General features: G+C 42.4%; 1 protein-coding gene across 1 annotated transcript in view; it reads right to left on the reverse strand.

Annotated features, from left to right (window-relative positions):
- The window catches only part of CPNE4 (copine 4), a 609,887-nt gene that overhangs the window by 165,774 nt on the left and 419,606 nt on the right, over positions 1 to 24,507 (reverse strand). The window contains exon 7 of the mRNA XM_082258376.1: positions 16,873 to 16,962. Within this exon, the coding sequence (XP_082114502.1) occupies positions 16,873 to 16,962 (90 nt within the window). The remainder of the gene's footprint in view (positions 1 to 16,872; positions 16,963 to 24,507) is intronic.

Below are 24,507 nucleotides of genomic sequence, written 5' to 3' on the forward strand. Positions count from 1 at the left end.
TGGTAGATCAACTGGAATTTTCATCAACTGAGTCTTTTAAGGCATAAAACATGGGTAAATGTGCATGTATTACAGAGATGTACTACATATGTTTTTTTTGCCTTGACATATTAATTCAACAGCTATTAAACATTTTCAGATTATATTACTCTGCATAACTATTATTTAGGAATACATTTCTGAATATCAATCATTATTTTCTATAAAACCAACGTATAATTTAGGTTGAGAAGTCCTTTTATTCTCAATATAGTGAAAGTGTCAGTTTAGTAGACTACAGTACAAATAGATAATACTATCAAAATGACTTCTTGTAAGAGATAAGTGTTTTAATGACATTATAATTAATGCACAAGACTGCATCCTTCTTTATCAGCCTTTCTGAAAAGTTATGGAAGTAGAAACCTTTCCAGATGTTGTTTAGAACCTTCATTCAGTTAATTAAACAGTCATCATTCCAGCAGCACTAGAATATAAAATGATGAATTGTCAACCGGTGAAAGGTAAATGTCGAGAATGGATAATTATGGATCTGCTACAAAATTATCTACAGCAAACAGGCATTTCACAGCATTCATCTAGGAAAAGCATTTCAGAATTTCCAGCCTTATTTCAAATCAGCTAATGCGTTCATATTAAGAGTTATTATTTCTATTTACGCCTTTGAGTGGGGATAATTCATCAGTACTTTCTGACTTTTCTGTTTAGATAAATTAAAGCTCCATTTCTGAGAAATATTTTTGTTGGTTTTAGATAGAGTGGGGAATAGGTAAAGCCACTATCAGGCTTCTGCTGCATTTTAGAAAGATGGAAGTCTAAAGCACTGGATCTATTGGTTTAGGTGGGAATCCTAATGGAGTGTTTTATATGAAGTGACATTCTTACTTAGGTGGCTCTCTAGGAAAACAAAGGCTGTGAGTTAGACTATTGCCTCAAAGAGGCTAAAGATAACAGAAAGAAAGTGCCAGAACTGTTTTTGTCCAGTGGTGATTCATTATAAATCCTTGCAATCTCTAAAGAGCCAACATTTTTTAGAGGTTCCAAAGGTCTCCTTCATAGCGACTTATAAAATGTTAACTTTCTGGACAATTTAGTTTGTAAATCTTGGATTGTATTGATAGTGCTTTGAGGGCCCTTTCAAACCAAACGCAGTTGGATGCAGTTGGCTGCAGTTGGATGCATTTTGAATTGCACTCCAACTGCATAGACAGACCAAAATCAAGGTAATCCTATGGGCATAGCTCCCATCATTGCAGTGCAGTTCAGCGCAGTTAAAAAAAGTAGAGCATGCTACAAATACAGCTACAAACACGTTTCAAATGCACCAAGCCCAAACCGCAACGTGCCCCTATAAGCCAAGAAAGCAAAGCCCAAAATCGTATAGAATGCACTGAAAATGCAGTGTTATACACAGAGCAAAATGCATGCAAAACGTATCCCAGCGCACGTCAAACACGCTTAAAACGCATGTAAACATGTTATGAGCAGTTTCTGGTGTGAATGGGCCCTTAAAGTTTGCTTAAGACACCGTTTGGTAAGACAATAGGTAGTCCTCAAGTGTTGAACGTTGCTTCTACTGCTGACCTTACCATAAAAATTTATTTTAATGCTTAGGGATTCAGAGGAGAGTTACGGTTCACTTATCTATACCTCTCCATAAAGAATCATACCATTCAAACCATAAAGAAAATTGAGAATAATTTTGATTAGCACAACTTAATCAGTGACACATAAATAAAAATCTCATTGTTCATGTTTACATATAAAAAAGGAGAACTGTCATATATTCCCTCTTATTTAAAACGATGTGAGAAAAAGTTTTTTAAATCTCAGTTACCAAACATCATAGATTATCTTGCATATAATGGTCTTTATCGTATGTATTTTGTGTAACAAAGTCAATTTTATATATTCTTTGCCTGAAGCTAGATAAATACATTTGGCCAATACCACATGTTTACCACTTACGGAATTACTGATAACTTATTTGTAAGATATCTGTTGCCAGATCTTCAAATACAGATCTTATGGAATGGATCAATTACAAGCTAAATAATAGCAGATCTCTGTACACTGGAAACATGTCTGCCAAAATATCTAAAGTTCCCTCCAAGAGAGGGTACCTCAGGATGAGGGACCTAAAAAAATGAATAAAACACAATTACACATTTTCCAACAAAAGACAGCAAAATGGCTGATAAAGATTCCCAAATTTGGCAAAAGCATAATATATATGCCCCACATTGATACAAAGTCATTAACTTGCCCCACATGAGGAAGGAGAAACACATGGTGGGGCATCACAGTGGATCAGCCCGCCTCTTTACTTCAACCACCTGCCAAGGTTGAGTGACAGTGCAGCCATACACTGTTCTCTTTTTATCTTCAACCGGAACCTTGGGCAGCCATTTTTTTTACAGTTTTTTTTTTTTTTTAGTTTCACTCTTTTTATAATTGGCCTCCATTTTGACGTGTCCTCTCTGGGGGTTGATCTCAGATATTTTGCCAATGACCTTCAGACATTTTGTCAGTGTATAGACATGTCCTACATCATGTGTCACTAGTCTGTGCATAACATAAATATGCCCATTTTCTTTACGGCTTGTATGACTTTACAAAAAAGTCAGATGAAGGAACACCAATGGGTAGTTTTGCTCTCACCTCCTGTGCTGACAACAGACAAATACGCAGGAAAGAAGAAGACATTTTAAGGGACACAGCTATAAAATGTTGAATGAGATCCTAACACTTCCACAATATATCTGAATCACAAACGAATTCAATAAAATGTCTGTAACTGGGCAAAAATATAAACAGTCAGAAAAACAGAAAAACTGTCCTGTTTGTATAGTGTATAAAATAAAAAACATTCCGGCACTGGGCTAGGGTTGTAGATTATATATTAGCCACAGTGGAGTAGCATCACTGTAAGAGAACAGTGCTAAAGTTGTCTCCTGAAGACATACTGTAAGGCATAGGCAGTGGGTGAATCTGCTATGATCAAGCAGCTTAAAACCTATGCCACAATTACTGAGCACTACTTCTATTTTCAATATGTTCTGCTAGTTTTGTCAATAACTCTATTAGTAATAAATGGAAGACGTTACAGTCAAACTTCAGACAGTTTTACAATTTTTGCCAAGACATCCTTAGATGTTTTGTTGCCCTAGGCAATAATCAGACTGTATGTAGAACATGTATTATTTTATAATGCATGCATCTAGTGGCTTCTGAGTATTACCTTGGCGGTCTGGATAATGTCTTCCAGCGAACAGAGAGTACTTGAGATAATTATTCTTTCCAGGTGACACGGTTAATTGCATAGAGAGTATATAATGCATGGCCAACGCTGATCAATGAATTCAATATTTGCAGAAAATTACAAAGCTGTTTGAACTGTAGGCGAAAGATATTTACATATGGCAATAATAACTCATGAAACAGCAATTTATGTGGAATTTACTTTTATAAACGGTAATAATGATTTCATATTATAATAATTAGTAATCAGCGCAATACTGTATCTAAAAAATATATAAACCACGCAATATCCTCTACCCCATTATAAGTGGACAAGTGCAAAAATTATTATTAATAATAAATTGCCGCCCGTATTAAAAAGTGCTTTCACTTTACTCCAATAAAGTCATCTGTGAATACCCAACATTGTTTCTAAATAAAAAGATCTTTAAGTATCGTTAGTAAGGATCGATACAGAGCGACTAAATACAAAAACTCCAAATGAAATAACCATACAATGTATCTATTACAACATGTTCAAAAGAAAAAAAGCTTCCGGCGATATTCAATCGATCCAAAAAATAAATAAACAAATTAATCCTGCCACCTCTGTGAGGTATAATAAACGTAATCAGTCCAAAGGATCAACAGATAATCCTATCACCTCTGTGTGAGATAATCAACTCAAAAACAGGTGCTCATCACAAAGACTCCACCACCAGTGATTCCTAGCAGCTCACCTCCAGCTTTGACTCCTGTTTCACCAGATAGTCAAAGAATGCTGTTCCCCATTAGGGATGGTCAAACTCTGAATGGATGGATGGATGTCTCTGGATGTATCAGGATCCCAGTTTTTCCTCATATATAATGGTCCACCAACCATAGGGAACAAAAACAATATATCTAGTGCTCTCTGTAAAAACTTTTATTATCACACAAATGAAAAGAGCTCACTCACATGTTGTAGCACTAAGCCGTGCCAGCTGTAATATGCTCCTAGTATACATTCACTGGCTTTCAGCTGTTAAAATTGCTAATGGTCGTGGGTATAGCCAAATGTCAGCTCCTGCCTCTGACGATTACTTGTGGACACCTTCACCACTTTAACCCTTCTCTTATCTTTTCTGCTTCTGACTACATCTATGACAAAATCTCTCCCCTTTCCTGACCTAGCCTCGCCACCTCTGTCTACAACAGTTCAATCTTATCCTCTCTGGATGCACTTGCTCCTCTAACTACTTGCAGAATTTGGCCCTGACTGTTACAACCCTGCAAACTAACAACACCAGAAATCTCAAGATTTCAGTGCTCTTGAACGACTGTGGCATAAAACCAAATCCCTGCAGGACTTTACCCTTTATAAATCTGCCCTCCTAAAATACAATTCCTGCCTCCATGCTGCCAAACAAGCCTACTCTGTCACTCATTAATACCTTGTCAGCCAAACTTTATCATCTCTTCTCTACCTTTAACTCTCTGCTTTGTCCCCCACCCACTCTATCCACTAACTCACTCCCTGCCCAAGATTGCCAATCACTTCAAAAACAAGATTGATGCAATTCGTGAGGAGATCTCCACTATACAGATATCTTAATATCTTCTCCTCTCAATATACCTTGTCTAACAGTGCAGTCAATACTTTCCTCTATTGAACTGGCTACTACTAAAGAGGTTACCAAACTTTTCTCAGATGAACACCTAACCAATTGTCCCATGGATCCTTTTCCCTCACAACTACAATGGTCACCCTCTTCTTCTATCCTATGCTCTCTTATTCACTTATTGGCACCTTCCCTTCCCCTCTAAAACATGTACAGATCACTCCCATACTTAAAAAGCCCTCACTGGACCCCACCAACCTGAACAATTTCAAATCCAACTCATTGCTTCTATTCACCTCTAAACTTTTAGAACACTTAGTCTACAACCATCTTAGCTCCTACCTCACTAAAAACAACCTTCATGACCACCTGTCTGGTTTTCGCTCGCAGCTCTCCACAGAACTTGCCCTACTAAAACTCACCAACGATTAACTGCTAGAATCAATGGCCACTATTCCATACTCTTACTACTAGACCTCTCTGCAGCCTTTGATACTGTTGACCACCTGCTCCTTCTCAATAAACTCCACTGCTTTGGCCTCCAAGATTCTGCCCTATCCTGGTTCTCCTCCTACCTATCACAGCGCTCCTTCTGTGTTACCTATGACTCTGTCTCCTCCTCTCCACTTCCTCTTTCTGTAGAAGTCCACCAAGGCTCTGTTCTTGGACCCCTTCTCTATCTACACCGCCTCACTTGGTCACTTGATAGCCTCCCATGACTTCCAATACCACCTTTACGCTGATGACACCTAAATATATCTCTCTACTCCTCACCTCACCCCTTCAGTCTCCTCTCCCATTACCAGAGATGTATAGTAACGAAGTAGAACTACTTAAGTACTGTACTTAAGTACCGAAATGCGGTATCTGTACTTTCCTAGAGTAGAATTTTTTTCTCCTACTTCTACTTTTACTTCACTACATTTTTTCGATGATTTCGATACTTCTACTCAAGTATTTTTTTTTGTGCTGCATAGTTACTCGTTACTTTTAAAAAAATTACCACTGCCAGAACAGTAGATGGCAGGTTACATAAAGCTCAAAAAAATGTGTATAATGTCATTTGTAAATCAGCGCATACGAAAATAAAGGCTGTGTATTATAAAAGCTGCTATACCAAATCTTTCCAATAAAAAGAAAATATGAAACAAACAAATAAATGGTGCTACAGCGCTTAAAATGCATCAAGAAACTACTAACAAACACAACTTGGCTGTGCGAATAAAGTGCCTGTGCAATCGATATAATATCATCGTTGCCCCCAGTGCCCTGCCCACACTCCACACAGTATCAAAAATAAAGTGATATGAATGTGCTAAAGCCTAAATGCGGGGGGGCGTGGCCGACTGGGCATGTGAGTGGAAGCAGCTCACAGGGCTCCTCCAGTAATCCGCTAAAAATACCCTTTTTCCCCGGCCGGGATACTTCCTACTGCACCCCAATCCTTCTCGGGAGGCCCCCTGAGTCTGGTGCTGCACGACTTGCCCCCGGATCGGTGCCTGGTGTGCGGCCGCTCTGGACCGTGGAGAGAGGGCCGCGCCGCCGGATCTGCATCCCGGGCCATCCTCCTTCATCCTTGCGGACCTGGGACCCGGACTGCCTCCCCTGGGACTGGGACACCTCCTGCAGTGCGGGCCTGTCACTAGTTTTAGCCGCGGAGCGATTCCAGCTGAGTTCCGGGTTGCGGCCTAGTCGAGAGCCGAAGCCGCGGCCTTTCCTACGGCGGGCGCCCGCTCGTGGCAGCGTGGATCCGGTAAGCGGCGGCCTCTATCTGCTGACCCACTGACCACCAGGGACTACTTCACTGCTTGGGCTGCTACCTCCCTACACCCTCCATGTCCCGCGCGGGTGCTGCAATGACCCGGGGGAGTAAATTAAAGGATGGCACTGTCCCTGGCTCGGCCGGCCAGGATGGCGCTGGGGGGACGCCGCAGTCTGCCTCAAAAGGCCCTGACAAACAAAGAGACACTGGCACTAAGCCCAAGGCAGGGCGCCCGGGGGGAAAGGACAGTGCTGGCGATATTCTTCTGTACGCAAGGAAGCTTTGCGACCTCCCGGGAACCAGCGCTGTGGAGGCTGCACCCCTGCCGGGTGCACAGGCACTGGGGGACACGCATCAGGAACCGGGGGCTCTGGACCCACCTGAGCAGCTTGACTTTGGGACTGAGCTAGAGGGAGATGTGCTGGAGGGGACTCAGCCCACCCTGGGTCAAATCTTGATGGCTGTACAGAAATGCACGGCGTCCGTGAATGTTGTCAAAGACAGGCTGGGGGGTCTCACGGAGGAGGTGGCCCTTCTGCGTCAAGATCTACAAAAAATGCGGGAACACACCACTGCTGTTGAAAGTCGCGTCTGTGACCTAGAGGATCAGATGCCCACATTACTCTCGGACACCAGGGAGACGGCTAGGCTGGCTCAGGCTAATAGGAATAAGACGGACGATATTGAAAACCGCCTGCGCAGGAATAATGTCCGCATAGTGGGGCTCCCGGAGAAGGTGGAGGGACGGGACCCCACTGACTTTGTTGAGACCTGGCTGTGCGATACTTTTGACCGGGCTTCCTTCTCTCCCCTGTTCGCAGTGGAGAGGGCGCACCGGGTCCCCACTAGGGCCCTGCCTGGCAATGCCCCTAGGCCAATGCTTGCGAAAATACTTCATTACCGGGACAGAGAGAAGATCCTACGGCTGGCCAGGGAGAAGGCGGAAATACGCTTCAATGGGGTCAGAGTGTCATTCTATCCTGATTTTTCTGCCGAGGTGCAGAAACAGAGAGCAAAATTTATTGAAGTGAAGCAGCGACTTCGCCGCCTGGGCCTAGTGTATGCCATGTTGTACCCTGCTCGCCTCCGTGTCACGGCTGAGGGAAGGGCACACTTTTTTGATACGGCCGCGGACGCGGTGAATTGGCTGGACGTGCACGAGCCCGCTCTCCGCCGTCGACGCCCTGAAGATCCGGGAGACTGAGCTGAAGAGGTGGCGTGATGGGTTCCTGCTGTGTTCTGGGGGTTGCTCCCCTCTACAAGTGACTACATGTTTGGATTACAAATTGACCCGGCCGGGGACGTTTACGGTTACCTGTTTGGATGATGAAGCTCTACGCAAGGTATGAATATCTGGATTTTGCTGTATCTACCCACACTGCTGGTGTGGCATGTTGTGATTTTTTCGCACGGTTGTGCGTTTTTGGGCGGGTGGATTCCACTGGACTGTCCGTCCGCTGTCGGGTGCACCGCTTATGGGCTACCCGCCCGTTTTCAGTTTTATGACGAGGCACCGTTGTGCCTTGCTGGACTGAGACTTTTCATTTTGCTTTCCATTTTTGTTTTTGAGAGAACTTCACCCATACCGGACTTTTTGGACTCTATGTTTCTGCACACCTTGCCTCTTTTACTTTTGTTCCTGGATGTCGCACCCTACTTTGTTGCACGACGGAGGTACAGGGGGGCAGAGGCCCCACCCCATCTTTCTCTTTTGCCATGGCTGGAGTACCTGTAATCTCATGGAATGTCCGTGGCCTTGGGTGCCCAGTAAAACGGGCTATGATTGCTACACAGTTGAAGAAAAACCACCCTGCCATCATAGGCCTCCAAGAGACACATCTGCAGGGGGACACTGTGAACTGTTTGCGATATTCTTGGGTGGGGTGGGGGTATCACTCCACCCACTCCACATATTCCAGGGGAGTCAGTGTTCTGGTTCACAGGGCGCTGGCTTTCAGGGAACTGGGGGTGCAGGTGGACCCTGAGGGAAAGTTTGTTTTTTTGCATTGTGTACTGTTTCAGTTTACGTGTGTGTTGGCGGTGGTTTACATTCCGCCCCCGTTCTCATCTTTAGTTCTTAGGGAATTGCTTAACTTCACGCTAGACAAAGTGGGCACCCCGCTGATTGTTGTGGGGGACTTTAACGGTATCTTGAATCCCGTCCGGGATAGGCATCCGCCATCCCCCTCTCCGGTGGTTGACAGGGGCACTGCCCTTTTGCGCTTCCTGGAGGAGGTGGAATGGTCGGAGGCCTGGCGTTTGAAGCATCCTGGAGTAGTTCAATTTTCGTGTTTTTCTAAAACGCACTCCTCCCTGTCTAGGATTGATCTTTGCGTATGTAATAGGACCGCCCTCCCTGTTGTGGAGGAAGCGGAATATGCCCTTAGGGGTATCTCCGATCACTCTCCGCTGGTGGTTCGGCTGGCGGTGCGCCCCCGGGTGGCTTTACCTAGGGCCCCCTGGAGGTTCAACGCATTTTGGCTGAAGCTGTTCCCACAGGATAACGGCATTGCTGCTGCCATCGGAGAGTTTTTTGAGATCCATGGTCAGCACGGGGATGTGCTGGCGAGATGGGATGCCTTCAAATGCTTCCTCCGAGGGGTGTTGATTACCCATATCCGGAAGGTTCAGACAGGGTCTAAGCTCTTTGAGGAACAGTTAGCTGGTACCGCGCAGAGGTTGGAGGCCGATTATATTGTTGACCCTACTGAGGAGAAGAGAGCAGCCTGGCTCTCGGCTCAATCGGTATGGTTGGGGGAAGTCCGATCTAAGGTTGATAAGAAGCGTTTTTTCACCAAGACCACGTTTTACGAAGAGGGGGAGCGGACGGGCCGCTTGCTGTCTCGTTTGGTGGGAGCGCGCCCCTCGGTTCCCCCCATAGGAGCACTTAGGTTGCCAACAGGACGACTGGTGAATAGGCAGGGGGAAATTATGGCGGAACTTACTAGATTCTACACTGACATTTATTCTACAAGGGCAACGTACAGTTCGGAGGAGTTGCGGGAGTACTTAGGCACCATGCCACTTCCGAGACTCACTGCAGAACAACGGGAGGGGCTAGAGGCACCCATTACGGAGGAGGAGTTGGTGGAGGCATTGGCCCTCTTCCCGGGAGCCAAGGCGCCTGGGGATGATGGCCTCCCCGTGGAGGTTTATCAAACCTTCTCGGGGCTGCTGATGCCGAAGTTGTTGGAGGTGTTCCAGACGGCTAGAGAGGCTGGGGCGCTTCCGGAGTCCATGTCTAGGGCGAGCATTGTGCTTCTGCTTAAGCCTGGGAAGTCGCCCACGGACCCGGGATCATACAGACCCATTTCATTGCTCCAGGCAGACGTCAAATTGTTGGCCAAGGTTTTAGCAAGGCGGGTGAATTCAGTGATCACTCATATTATTCATGAGGATCAGGCGGGCTTCATGCCCAATAGGTCCACGGCCCTTAATCTTAGACGACTGTTCGTTGCGATCCAAACACCGGCGGATAATATGGGAGAAAGAGCGCTGTTGTCTTTGGACGCCAACAAGGCGTTTGACAGCGTGGAATGGGGATATCTGTGGGCGGTGATGGAGGCGTTTGGGTTTGGCCCGGTGTTTCTATCATGGGTGCGACTGCTATACCATCAACCTCGGGCATCGATACGAGAGGGAGGTAGGACATCTGAGGGCTTCAGCCTCGGTAGGGGAACGAGGCAGGGCTGCCCGCTTTCCCCTTTGTTATTTGCACTTGCAATTGAGCCCCTTGCGACGCGTATCAGACACAGGGACTCCATAGTGGGTTTCAAGTACGGTCCTCTCCAGGACAAAATACTTTTATATGCGGACGACATGCTACTGACTTTGGGGGACACGGGTGGATCCCTACGGGCGGTTATGTCTGAGATCACAGAGTTCGGGAGGTTTTCGGGTCTCACCATGAATTGGTCCAAATCAGCGTTGCTGCACCTGGATGCGGACGCTGCTCAGCCGGTGGGCTCTCACTGCCCGGTCCCGGTGGTTGATAAGTTTAAGTATCTGGGGGTGGTGGTGTCGGCGGACCCAAATCAATATAGTGTGCTCAACATTAGCCCTCTTCTTACGCGCTTCCGGGATAAAATTAGGATCTGGACTAAGCTCTGGCTCTCCCTGGCGGAACGAGTAAACCTTATCAAAATGATATTGATGCCTCAACTGCTATACTTCCTGCACAATTCCCCGATTGTTATTACCCTGAAAACTTTTCGTATTGTAAATACCCTCTTCCGCTCCTTGCTGTGGAAGGGAAAGGCGGCTAGAATCCGCTTGGAACAGCTGCAGAAGCCCAGGGATGGGGGGGGGCCTTGCCCTGCCCAACCCCTGGCTGTACTATCTGGCGTCCCAGCTGCAGCACCTGGTGGGCGTGCTGTCGGGGGCTCCGGGTGGTGCGGCATTGGCAGTTATGCAGGCATTTACAGAGACATCTGGGGTACCGGAGGGACTGGAGGCACAGCTGTTTACCAAACCCAATCGGCGATACCCGACGTATCGCCTCTTACAGAAGGTATGGGATAAGACGAAACAAATGCAACAAGTGACGGGGTATACCAAATTTAGTCCGATCTGGGGTAACCGCGCGTACCCAGAGCTGTGCAAATTAGATCAGGCAGACAGATGGCGGGCTTTTGGGGTGACTCATTTGCGGCACATCCTCCGCGGAGGGGTCCTGCTACCATTTGCGCAATTGCAGGAGCGCTTTTCCTTACCCGACCACATGACATTCTACTACTTCCAGTTACAACATGCGCTGCGGGCTCAGGCTGCCACGGGACAGCTCCACCTGTCCCCTACTCCTATATTCTATCTTATGCAACAGTTTACTGACACCAAAGGGTTCATATCTAGCTGCTATTCCGCCCTGCTGAGCCCATACTTAGAAAAATACCCTAGCAAGGCCTGTGATCACTGGAGCACTGATGTGGGGGAGATTCCGGGAGAGCAGTGGGAGGAGGCCTTAGAATCAGTCCGCACGTGTTCTTTGAATGTTTCGCATCAGGTGTCTCAGTTATACATATTACTTAGGGTCCACCACACTCCTCTGAAACTGTACTCTATGGGTGTCCGTGACGACGATATATGCGGACGTTGCCAAAGGGAGGTGGGTGACTTAATTCACCTGTTGTGGCGTTGTCCAAAGCTGCACAGGTACTGGACTGAGGTGCGCTCTGCTATTAATAGTACCCTGGGGATAGATGTGCCTGGGGACCCTAAACACTGCATTCTGGGCATTCTGGACCAACAAGTGGAGGACAGACATCTGAGGGAGGTGGCCTCTCGTGCCCTGTTTCAGGCTCGCTTACTTATATTGCGACTATGGACTGCACCTGAGCCTCCGACCTTTCGGATGTGGCTAGAGCAAATCGGGGGCACCCTTAGAATGGAAAAGGTTATTTACCAACATAGGGGATCTTCACAAAAATTCTCTAAAATATGGGGTGCTTGGTTGAATTGTCCGGGAATGGCCCCTACGGACCTCATCATGGACCGTTTACTGTCTTAAACGTGTAAATATGGGTTGGGGTTGCCGGTGGATGATTGCTAGTTACGTTGGGAGTGGATTGGAGGGCCGTGATGATGATACTGTTTCAGGCGCTGTTGTTGGGGGTTGTCTGCTTCAAGGGGGGGTTGTGATGTACTTGTTATGCACACTATTCTTTCTGAGGTGATGGTGATTTCATGTTGCTATGCCTGTACAGTGTATTGCAGTTTTCATGTGATGCTGTGATTTTCTCTCAATAAAGATGTTTTCTGATTTAAAAAAAAAAAGCCTAAATGCAGTGAAAATAATTATTCCCACAATGTAACAGTAAATTCAATTCATATAAAATATGACAATAAATCACAATAAAATAAGTTATGAAAAAAGTTAGGTCAGGTGCGTGCAACAAGTTGAAGTGTGTAAACCTATCTATAACGAAAAGTCCATAAATGAATTCCAGTGTGCAAATCTAAAGTGTCACTTCACTTGTCAGATGCTTCCACCTCCTTCAGTGCTCGAGTGACCGACCAACCAACACACTTAATGGTGGTGGCACTGGTGGATAGAGTCTGGGTGTCACTGTGGCACTGGCACTGACTGCACTGGTTCAAAAAGCCATACATAATTAATTATTTCAATTCTCAATCCCATAGGTCCTCTCCTCATAAGATATTAATAACTTAAGATTAGGTGATGAACTTCTTGGCGGCCCTGGCAGGATGACGGGGACACCCGCCACTTCTAGAGCCGAGCCGCTGTGATTCCCCAACATGTGACAAAGTGACAGCCAGGAGATCTAGTGGCTAGTAGTGCTCAACAATACCGCTTTTATATATATAAAAATGAAATAAAATATACTGACTCACAATTTAGTAGTAGTAGGTAGCGTGTAGCAGTAGGCAGCACAACTCAATTCAATCAATCCCACAGCCTCGCTCGCGCCGCGGCCCGTGGAATCACTGTCATGATCATCAAGTTAAGAGCGCACTGGAGGAGCCGTGCTGCCGTCTTCCCGCTCGAGATCTCTGCCTCTAGACGTGTTGTGTGTCACTCAGACTCCACCCCTTAGGGCCCTTACTGAGAGGAGTTGTGACGCGGGCAGCGGGACTCGGAGCCTTTTCTTCGTTATCTCATCTTCTTCTCTATGAGGTGAGTGAGGTGGACCGTGGAGAGGGCCTAATCCTTGCCATGGCAAATGTGCCATTTGAGAATCAAATAATCAATATAAAATATTAATATATTATATACACACGGGTCATGGGTCGCTTTTTTGAACCAAGAAGAGTGAGACTGACGGCTATGATGATTATCATAAGTGTTGTGTTGTGGTGGTGCCTGCGCTTCCTGCGGCCTGCCTCTGCCTCTGCGGCTGTGCCTGCACTGCAGTGGCCACTGGCAGTGGCATTTGACTTAAGCAAAGCAAATGAGCACTACTAGCGTGAAGGACAGGTGGTGGAAGCATGTTCTGACAAGTTCTTATAATGACAATAATATAGACAGCTTTTTGAACCAGTGCAGTGCCAGTGCTACTAAGGTGAGAGGCAGAGAGAGAGGCTATCCAGTCCACCACTTTACTTGAGCAGATCACAGAAGAAAGGTGGAAGCATCTGACAGCAAGTGACAAGCACTTCTTAGATTGCACACTGGAATTCAGTTATGGACTTTTCGTTATAAAGTTTAGTTTAAACTTAAACTTGCACCTAACTTATTCACAATCAAAACTTATTTTATTGTGGTATTGTCATATATATTTTATATGAATTAAATTTACAGTGTGGGAATAATTTGCACTGCATTTAGCACAGACATGTCACTTTATTTTTGATACTGTGGGCGATGATTTTGAATACAAGAAGAATATATATAATTGCAGGCACTTTATTAGCATGTTTAGCACAGCCACTTTGTTAGTCGTTTTTGATGCATTTTTCACTTTAAGCGTTGTAGGTTTGATGAAGCTGGCCTGGCACATCATCATCAATTGAGCAAATCAAATCAAACCGCGATTAAGAAGACTGCGCATGCTCCTGTTCTGCCTTTTGATCAGCTGAAAAGATGGACGAACCAATAACACCACCTTCCACCCCTGGCCCTTCAACTTCAAGTGATCTGCCTGGCTGTGAGAGTGAGGAAGCTCAGGATGGAGACCACCCCTGGCTTTAAAAGGGGAAGGGAGGGACATACTTTATCTGTTTTTTGTTTACAAAAAGTTACAGCCTAAGGAATTGTGATTGTCCTTTAGGTTAATCATTTGAATAAATCATGTGAAATAATAAAAACAATATGATGTTCAAACTTTTGACTTCTTTCTTTAATAACTACATAACACAGTACTTGTACTTCTACTTTCAGTACTTGAGTAGAATTTTTTTTTCAAAACTACTGGTACTTTTTACTTTTAGTACTTAAGTAGCAATTTTTTTGAAAAAACTACTTGCAATACTTAAGTAAAAAAAATGTTGAATACTTTAGTACTTCTACTTAAGTAACTTTTTCTGCGAGCACTTCCACTTCTACTCAAGTCACTTTTTGATCGAGCACTTGTACTTTTACTCAAGTAGAAATTTTGAATACTTTATACAAGTCTGCCCATTACCAACTTACTGACATTTCAAAATGGATGTCGCACCACTTCCTTAAATGAAATCTCTCTAAAACTGAGCTGATAATAATCCCCGCTACCATCAAGATCATTATTGCTACTATCAGTCCCTCCCTTCACACCAGGGTACTAGGTGTAATCCTAGACTCTGACCTGTCTTTTTAGCCCCAAATACAATCACTGTCAAAAGCTTGTATATTTCACCTCCATACCATCTCTAAAATCTGCCCCTTTTTAATTAATGAAACCACCAAGCTGCTCATTCATTCCCTTGTAATCTCTCACCTTGACTATTTCAACTCCCTTCTCATAGGCCTGCCTCTTCTCTTCAGTCTATCATGAATGCTGCTACCAGACTCATCTACCTTACCAACCGCTCAATGTCTGCCACCCCTCTCTGCAAATCCCTCCACTGGCTTCCAATTGCCCAGCGAATTAAATTCAAAATACTAACAATAACATACAAAGCCATTCACAACTCTGCCCCAAGCTACATCACCAATCTTGTCTCCAAATATCACCCAAATCATCCTGTCTACTCCTCTCAAGACTTCCTGCTCTCACACTCCCTTGTCTTCTCCTCCCATGCTCATCTCCAGGACTTCTCGAGAGCCTCTCCCATTGTTTGGAACTCTACCTCAATCTGTCTGGTTATCTCTTACTCTGGCTGCCTTTAGGCGATCCCTGAAAACTCATCTCTTAAGGAAAGCCTATCATGCCTCCAACATACTGAACTTTCATCACTTCCATCTGCTCATCCCTCCCAGTTATAACCTTTTGTACCACTTACCCCTCCCTATTAGATTGTAAGCTCTTATGAGCATGGCCCTCTCAATCCTCTTGTATTTTATTGTATTGTAACTGTACTGTCTCCCTTAATATTGTAAAGTGCTGCTGGTGTTAAATAAAACCTGTATCAAAATAATAATCATAATACAAGACAATTGGCACGGGGGGGGGGGGGGGGATATATATCCAGAACTGGGTACATTACCTGCTTTACTCATTCTTAATCATTCTCATTTTTGAAGTGTACAGAATTGAACATGTATATTCTCCCCTAAACCTTACATTTGAACAGTGTATCTTGCAGTGGAACTATTTAGGGAGACAGTCAACTGAAAAACTAAGGACTAAATAGGCACATTTAAAGTGCTAGCTTGAATGAGTACTTAGTTAGTCCATAATCAGCAGTAGAGGCCAATTCTAAAATCTCTTTAAATAGCCACTAGTAAAAGGTGTACTGTTGCAAGCATGATAGCAGATCAACAGCAAATGGAAATCTAGCAGTTCAGAAACCTTCCTGGAATGCTTTAATGGCTTGAAATGATTACATTGAAAACATATACGTCAACGCACTCTAATCAACACAGCTGTAATTCCTTCTTATAATTTCTTTTCTTCACCTTCCACAAAGCCCCACAAGACTCTGAAATACTGTTCAACATTACAAATATCACATCTCTATATTTGGATTTTTGACATTTTGAAAGTACACTTATACTGTAATAAGTATGAATCCAAAGTAGACTTATAGATTTTATTTTGTTTTAATCTAAGTTATCTTTAAATAAATGAAAAAAAAAAATAAAGCAACAGCCAGCTATTCCACATTAAGATGTCTATGCAGTAGTGGAATAAAGGATGGGAGCAAAAAGAGCTATTGCCCTAGGCCTCCACCACCAGCAGCCTGTACTAATGAGGCATCTGCCCTCCAGGCAACGTTTGATTTCTAAGGTGATTTAGTCGCTCCCTCCATCCACTAATCACTAGACCTTGGATAATCTGGTGATCAGCAGCCAAATAAAATGATCATCCATCCATTCAGGCACAGCAATAGCCTCATCCCCACTTCTTCCCAGCAAACAGTTACTTTTCCTTTGCTATCCCACTTATCCATTCAGCGTTCAGAGTTAAAGGAAATACTTGGTATTTCTGGTAAGAAGAACATGTGGTTCCTAAAAATATGGACCAGTCAGCACTGTTACATAAGTAGGCTATGGCCCTGTGTAAGCCATGACTCAGTCACTCCCAAAGGCTGAACAGAGCAGCGGGGGGTGAGAAAAGAAGGTGGGTATGTGCTTTTGGTGAGGGGTAATTAAAGTGCCCTGCATGGACAAAGCAAGGATTCACTTTACATTAAAAGTAAAATAAAATCAGACCAAAATATGTATAGTCCTACCTTTAGCTTTCGATCATGATCACCACTGCACAGGGAGTTTACTGAGACTTTAAAGGTTTTCCAGGCTGGGTTTAAATTATTCATGACAACCTACAATGAAATAATGAGAAAGATGGAAAAGTTTGTTTTAGGTAGATCAATACAAGAAGTGTAGTGTTTGCACTGACTGCTGATAAACCTACTTATCAAAACATTGATGGTGTGGATATATTCCATAAAGTAGTAGTATTTTTTTATTTTTTTCATTTGTATTGGTCATATATATTTTTCTATTCTTAAAAGGAGCAGTCATCTTAAAAAAGAAGTATGGCTTTTAAAAAAAAATAAACAATACTCACCTAGATGGCTGCAGCACCGATCTCAGTTGCAGCGGTCCACTGCCGCCTCTAAGACTGAGAACTGAGCAATTAAACACCACTGATCGCTCAGTTCTCAGGCTTCAGCCTCAGTCACCAGCTTTCTGTTCTGCCCCTCCAGCACTCCCTGGAGAGCTGGGCTGTGAAGGGGGTGAGAGTGGCTGGTTTAGGCTATCAGCAGCTTGCTGAGAGGCTGAGCTAGCTGCCAGTTCAGGGGCCTGTTGGATGCTGACTTTAAAGTCAAAATCTTTCCTGAGCCTGGACCCGCTGAGCGATGTTAGCCAAAGGTGGGATTTAGCCCGCTGTTGGCTTAAAATGGGTCACAGGAGTTCAGAACGAAGTTCACTTCTGTGATCTATGGGAGGAGCAAAGCCAAATAAGCTTTGGCCATACTTCTCCATTAAATATGATTTTCCCAATATTCTAAGCTATGGTTAAGACCAGAAAAAAAATATTTTGTGCAATAGAGGTAACATATATCCGGTAAATATACCTTTGATGCAACTGAATAGCTGTACAGTTGGGAAAGATTTGAATCTCTTTCCAATTTTTACTGTTTATGTTCCTATTGGGGAAAGGTCTTCCTTTCTTCCTCTTTAGTTATCCAAGAGGACAGGAAGTGAGGAAATATCACTCCAAGGGAGACATACTACCAACCAACCACAAACAAAGGCTTGACAGAGTTTTTAGCCTCTTCAAGCACCATTTACATACCTTGGCTGGAGCTTAGCTACGAAGCATTATTTAATAAACCCAAAAGCAAACATTTATTATCATACAGCTTACAAATCATTTGATGTGGTTATTGCATTCGTTTTAGTGTAAACTTTCATTCCTGTATTTTGATCTGGTGATCCAGTCAGTAAGTCTATTGTTTTTTTAACAGAACAAGCTGTCCTGCAAATGTAGCAGTTAGAGTGTTGAGACCAACCATTTACCACTGACATGGGTGATTACAATGATCAGCGTTTATTTATCCATGTAAAACCTTTATCCCAAAAGGAACAAAAAATGTTGCTGTAACTGCTTGTGTAACAAGTTTGGCTTTAATTTGTTAGTATATCTAAATCTGCTGGTACATCTGATATTCCTCTCCCCCCAGATTAACAATGCTGCTATCCAAAGATGTCCCTGTCCTCCTTAATCCAGAGTGGGGGCACTCTAATATAGGAGGTGTGTTACTGGTCAGATCACCAGGTGAAAACAGAGCTCAAAAAGCCACTACATCTAAAGACTGGTAAGCTGCAATATAATACATTTTTGGTTTTCGGTTTATTATCGCTTTACCATATTTGATAGATGCATAAAATATCAATTAGCACTGAAAAAATAATTTTCAGGTTCTCTCAGCAATAAATCTTCCAAGTAGACAATAAACTGTAATAGAACTGTGAGCTGCACCATCACAAGCACAACATTTACATACTGATGAGAATTCTGAGATCTCAGTGGAAACAATCTGCCTATCAGTACGCATGAGAAGGAAGTTGCTTTCTAATTTTATTTATTTCATAGTGTGAAGCCTAGTGTGTATAATTGATGTATAAACTATTTGCTTTGATGTGAGTAATGAAAAGTGTAGAAAAAGAAGAGTGGGAGAGATGTTTCAGGAGCTGTCACTGAAAGATGTTTTGACAGTGAATCATTTCATCAGTACAATAACCATTAGAGATGTTCTAAAAATATTGTTAGGTCTTTCACACAGGAAATGCAAATACACAAATTCTAAATTATATTAAATATATACTACTATATATGCACTATAACAGCTATAATCATGTAAGAATATTTAAAGTGAACCTGTGGTCAGACTATGAACATTCAAGCATTTACACATTCTTAACACACAGTAAAAGAAATCTTTAAAAACAGGTCCCCGCTGACCACCATACCTCCAGGCACTATAGAGCAAGTGATCCTCAAAAATCACAAGAGATGCAGTTAACGTATAACTAAAGGTAAAGCTCTTTTCTTAGTGAAGAGGGATTGGATCAACTGTCAAGTTTTAATTGGTGCCTTGGTCTCTGTTAGGAAGATGCACCCTCAATTTGTTCTATTGATCATTATCATTGAGAGTGAAAGTGAAATTACATCCCAAATGTTGAGTTATTGAGTTAACAGAACTGAAATAGAGGGGCCATGTTTCAGTGGGAGCACCAGTTCTGGTGACTCTGGAAATAACAAGGATTTCCCTCACTTTGGATGATTTTACTCCAACTTCCTGTTGTGGCTAAGGGACAGGAAGTGAAGGAAAATCTGAGACACAAAAAACAAAAAGAGTAATAAGGAATAGATACAAAAATACAAGCGTTTATTGAAATACTTACTTGATACACAGTTAATGCATTTACTTGAATAAAAACTCCAGCCAACCCCAGTAAAGGGAAATCTCCCCAATGGGACACAGATGGCAAAAAACTGACAGGGGATATACCTTTCCCTTCTATGGGAAAGTTTAAAAATGTTTTTAGATTAATTTCTACTTTAAGTCACACAAGTCTAGTCTTAATAGTCTGCTGTCTTGCCTCCAAGAGCACCTTCTCAAATTAGAGACTGACTGCAAAATAACCATTGAAAGGGGAGATATGTACAGTATGAGCTGAGCTGCTAAAAAATAAAGGCATTTTAGCTGCAGAGTTTGAGGCTGAATATCTCCACAGTGCCTGTACCTAAAAAGGTCAGTGAGCTCATCTGCTGCTTTTTTAGGAATATTTAAATATGTAAATATCAGTAGGCTGACAACACTTTCAAATGTATGACTCTAAGATAGTGTTAAAGTGTTTGTTCCAGAACAAATCAGAAATCCGCCAAGCAAAAAAGGTGAGGTGGAGTCTTTGGTGAATGGAGAGAACTATGATTGAATTGATATTGCTGAATCTTGGCTTCATTCTTCACGATTGGACTATTCATATTCCTAGCTATGCTGTCTTTCGGAGAGACAAGGTAAAACGGAAAGGTGATGGTGTGTCTCTATGTGAGAAGTAATCTCAAAGTGAGTGTGAAAAATGACCTAGTTGATCAATAGTGTGATGAGGCTGAAGCATTGTGGATGGAACTGCATTTGGATATGCGTACTACAAAGGTAATCACTGGAGTTTGGTATAGGAGTTATGGCATTTGTCCTCATTAACACCCAGTGTTAATGAGGAGGTGGGGACTCTGCTCCTTTCACAGATAGAAAGGACTGAAAGGTCTGGCACAGCGATGATAAGGGGGAATTTTAACTACCCGGAGATTGGCTGGAGTAATTGCACTGCTGGAACAGGTAAAGGACAAAAATGTATAAACCTAATACAAGACAATTATATGTTACAGTTCATAAAGGCCCCAACTAGAAATGGTGCTGTGCTGGACCTGGTAATCTCTAACTATGTAGAGCTTAAAAAACGGAAAGAAAAATCCCAGCGCTAACATTGTGTCATGGTCACTGACTTCATCACACCAGGTGGAGACTAGAAGCCATCTTGTTGGTTGGAATGCTGATGCTGTTAACAATTATTACATGCTCTGAGATGCTGTTTTCATGGGAGTGCACATCTGTATGTTTTTTTATTCAAACAAGATAAGGTTTTAGCAAACATACTGCACTATTATAAAATTATTGGGGGGTACCCACGCTCTATCACTATAAGGCAATAAGGACTCAAAAAGGGGAAAAACTGCAAACAACAAAAAAGACAAAATCCTAGTGTGTAATAGAGCAGTATAATAAAGAACAAGTAGTGCTGCGCTATCCAGATTAAATAGTAGAAAATTAGTGTCTTCTGAAGACGCAGCACTACTTGTTCTTAATTATACTGCACTATTAGCTTCTCCTTTTATTCCATATGAATCTTCCTGCGTGAACTTTTGGGGACTGAGGACCAGAAGAGAAGGCTTGCGGATCTAGCTGACCCATGCTTAAGAGTATTAATAAGGGGGTTAATGGTGAAGAGCACAGTGGTGACTGTTATGTGATGATTAAAGAAGATTTACTCACTATTATTGAATTGAACATTTAAGGACTATCATATTGAATTATTGAATTGGACATTTAATATACTTGCACATTCATTTATTTTGGGCCCATATGTATTATAGAGTGTATATACTGATGAACTATTCTATATTAGTTTATATTTTTTTATGTATTTATATTTTTGTATTTAGTGGACACAGAGATTTTATGCATTTATTCATCTTGTGTGGTAGTACTTTATGTTTACTCAGGTGTAATAAGTGGTATGTAAGTTAAAGCACTATATATTTATTAAACACTTGTAGTTTATTGGAGCACTTCACGTATTTTATTGTGATTATTTTCAGAGCTTATTATCAATGTTCATATAAAAAAACATCTAAGTAGCAGTGACCATAAAATTATTTCATTTATTATTAGCTGTAAACAACAAGCACATACTAGAAGAATAAAAACTCAACTTTAGGAGAGCAAGTTTTCCAAGGCTGAGGGCTGCTCTCCAAGATTTAGACTGGAAGGAAATTTTGGCATCGGTGAATACAGAACAGAAATGGGAATTCTTCAAAACGGCTGTATGTGAACACATTGCAAAGTATATTCTTATGGGCAATATGTTTAAAAGGCTAAAATTAAAAGCTAAGTGGTTCACAGCCAAAGTTAAAAAAACTATACATAATAGGTAAGGAGCTTTAAAGGGGGAATATGCTCACAAAACATAAAGTAATGTTGTGGGACTTATACGCTCTTTCCCCTGTGTGGGATGATCCTATGACTGAACCACAATGGAAATACAAGCACCTATAGGGATCACAGAGCTTCAGATATAGTATAAAATGTAAAAACTTTATTCAAATATATGAATCATCAATTTTGAAAACATCAATGAATTTTACAAAAAATGTACAAAAAGAGAAACCATCACCTTTTCCCTGTAATTAAAGATGAATGACAACGTTGTCATGTAGCCGATGTCCCCATCAACACCACTGTCACGCATATATTAAAAAAAAAGAAAAACTGATCCAACCTTGGCCCATGAAGCATGCTCAATTGTTGCATACCACGTGCATACATCTTAAAAGAAGATGAGAACCTGTGCAAACTGCGATCAGATCCATGGATATAAGATATAATAAAGGGCAATGCTGTCCTATAGTAGGAATCTAAAGCATAAAAAGCAAGAAAGCAGGTAGAATGTATGGGCTTGAATCCAGAAGTTGCAATCAACAAAAGCTGTATCATGAAATGCAGACACCGTAAGTGATATCTGCATATGTGTGTACTGCAGATATGATGTAGGTGATAATACTACCATGCCATAAAAGTTTATTACCTGTGTAGCTGAATATAGAGCATTGGTTGGAGCAACATGCAATGTCAAGTTTATCGTAAATGATGTGATGAACTCCAATGTAGGCTCCATTAATTAGAGCAATGTGCAGTGCCAATGCAGAAATATTCAAGTGGATATTATAGTGGGCTCCAATGTTGCAAACTGCTAGATCCATAGACAGGCTTATAAGCATGAGTTAGCTCTAATCAGCTGTAACAGCAAGCAAAGCAGAGTATATCTGTTTTGGCAAGAGAGCCACGAAGGGGATATGATCAACATGTGTAAATACATAAGACTGCGAGCCAGGCCTTCTCGTCCACATCAATGCCTGATCTCACAAATGGGCTTCTGGAAGAATAGTCAAATATTCCCATAGACACACTCCTAAACCTTGTGGACAGCCTTCCCAGAAGAGTTTAAGCTGTTATAGCTGCAAAGGGAGGGCCAACGCAATATTGAAAATTAAAATTCATGTGCGTGTAAAGGCAGGTGTCCCAATACTTTTGGTGATATAGTGTATTTTGGACATGTGTGGAGTATAGATATATTTTGGACATATTTTGGACTATAGACATATTTTGGACATTTTTTTGACAAGTGTGGGATACAGATATATTTTGGACATGTGTGGAGTATACAGTATCTCACAAAAGAGAGTGCACCCCTCACATTTTTGTAAATATTTTATTATATCTTTTCATGTGACAACACTGAAGAAATTACAGTTTGCTACAATGTACTCCTCACCTGGTTGCCGCCACACACGCTTGACACCATCTGAACCAAATAAGTTTATCTTGGTCTCATCAGACCACAGGACATGGTTCCAGTAATCCATGTCCTTGAGGGCTTTCTTGTGCATCATCTTTAGAAGAGGTTTCCTTCTGGGATGACAGCCATGCAGACCAATTTGATGCAGTGTGCAGCGTATGGTCTGAGCACTGACAGGCTAACCCCCCCCCCCCCCCCCCCACAACCTCAAGCTCAGTTTCAGGGTCTTGGCAATCTTCTTATAGCCTAGGCCATCTTTATGTAGAACAACAATTTTTTTTTTCAGATCCTCAGAGAGTTCTTTGCCATGAGGTGCCATGTTGAACTTTCAGTGACCAGTATGAGAGAGTAAGAGCGATAACACCAAATTTAACACACCTGATCTCCATACACACCTGAGACCTACACTAACACTAATGAGTCACATGACACTGGGGAGGGAAAAAGGCTAATTAGGCCCAATTTGGACATGTTCACTTAGGGGGTGTACTCACTTTTGTTGCCAGCGGATTAGACATTAATGGCTGTGTGTTGAGTTATTTTGAAGGGACAGCAAATTTACACTTTTATACAAGCTGTACACTCACTACTTTACATTGTAGCAAAGTGTCATTTCTTCAGTGTTGTCACATGACAAGATATAATAAAATATTTACATATGTGAGGGGTGTACTTTAGATATGTTTTGGACAAGTGTGGAGTATAGATATATTTTGGACATATTTTGGACATGTGTGGAGTACAGATGTATTTTGGACAAGTATGGAGTATAATTATATTTTGGACATGTGTGGAGTATTGATATATTTGGGACATATTTTGAACAAGTGTAAAGTATAGATATATTTTTAGACATATTTTGGGCATGTGTGGAGTATAGATAAATTCTGAACAAGTGTGGAATAAAAATATATTTTGTACATGTGTGGAGTAGAAATATGTTTTGTACATGCGTGGAGTATAGATATTTGTGAATGGTACTAGTAGTTGTTATGCAGGTGTAATATTTGATTGACTGACTGGTTGGCTGACTATAATGTTCAAACCATTCTGACCTGCTTTAAACTATACCAGGAAATCTCAGAGGCTGGTTACCCCAAAACTAGTGTATGACCTTTCTGTTACTTAAAGTAGAACTTCAGTGAAATGTTAAGCACTTACTTACTACTTTCTTACTTTGTACAGCTTTCTTTAACCGCTTGCCGCCCGCCCGCCGT

This window comes from Pelophylax lessonae, assembly GCF_965119305.1.
Source record: "Pelophylax lessonae genome assembly, chromosome: 5".
In the NCBI taxonomy this organism is placed as follows: Eukaryota; Metazoa; Chordata; class Amphibia; order Anura; family Ranidae; genus Pelophylax; species Pelophylax lessonae.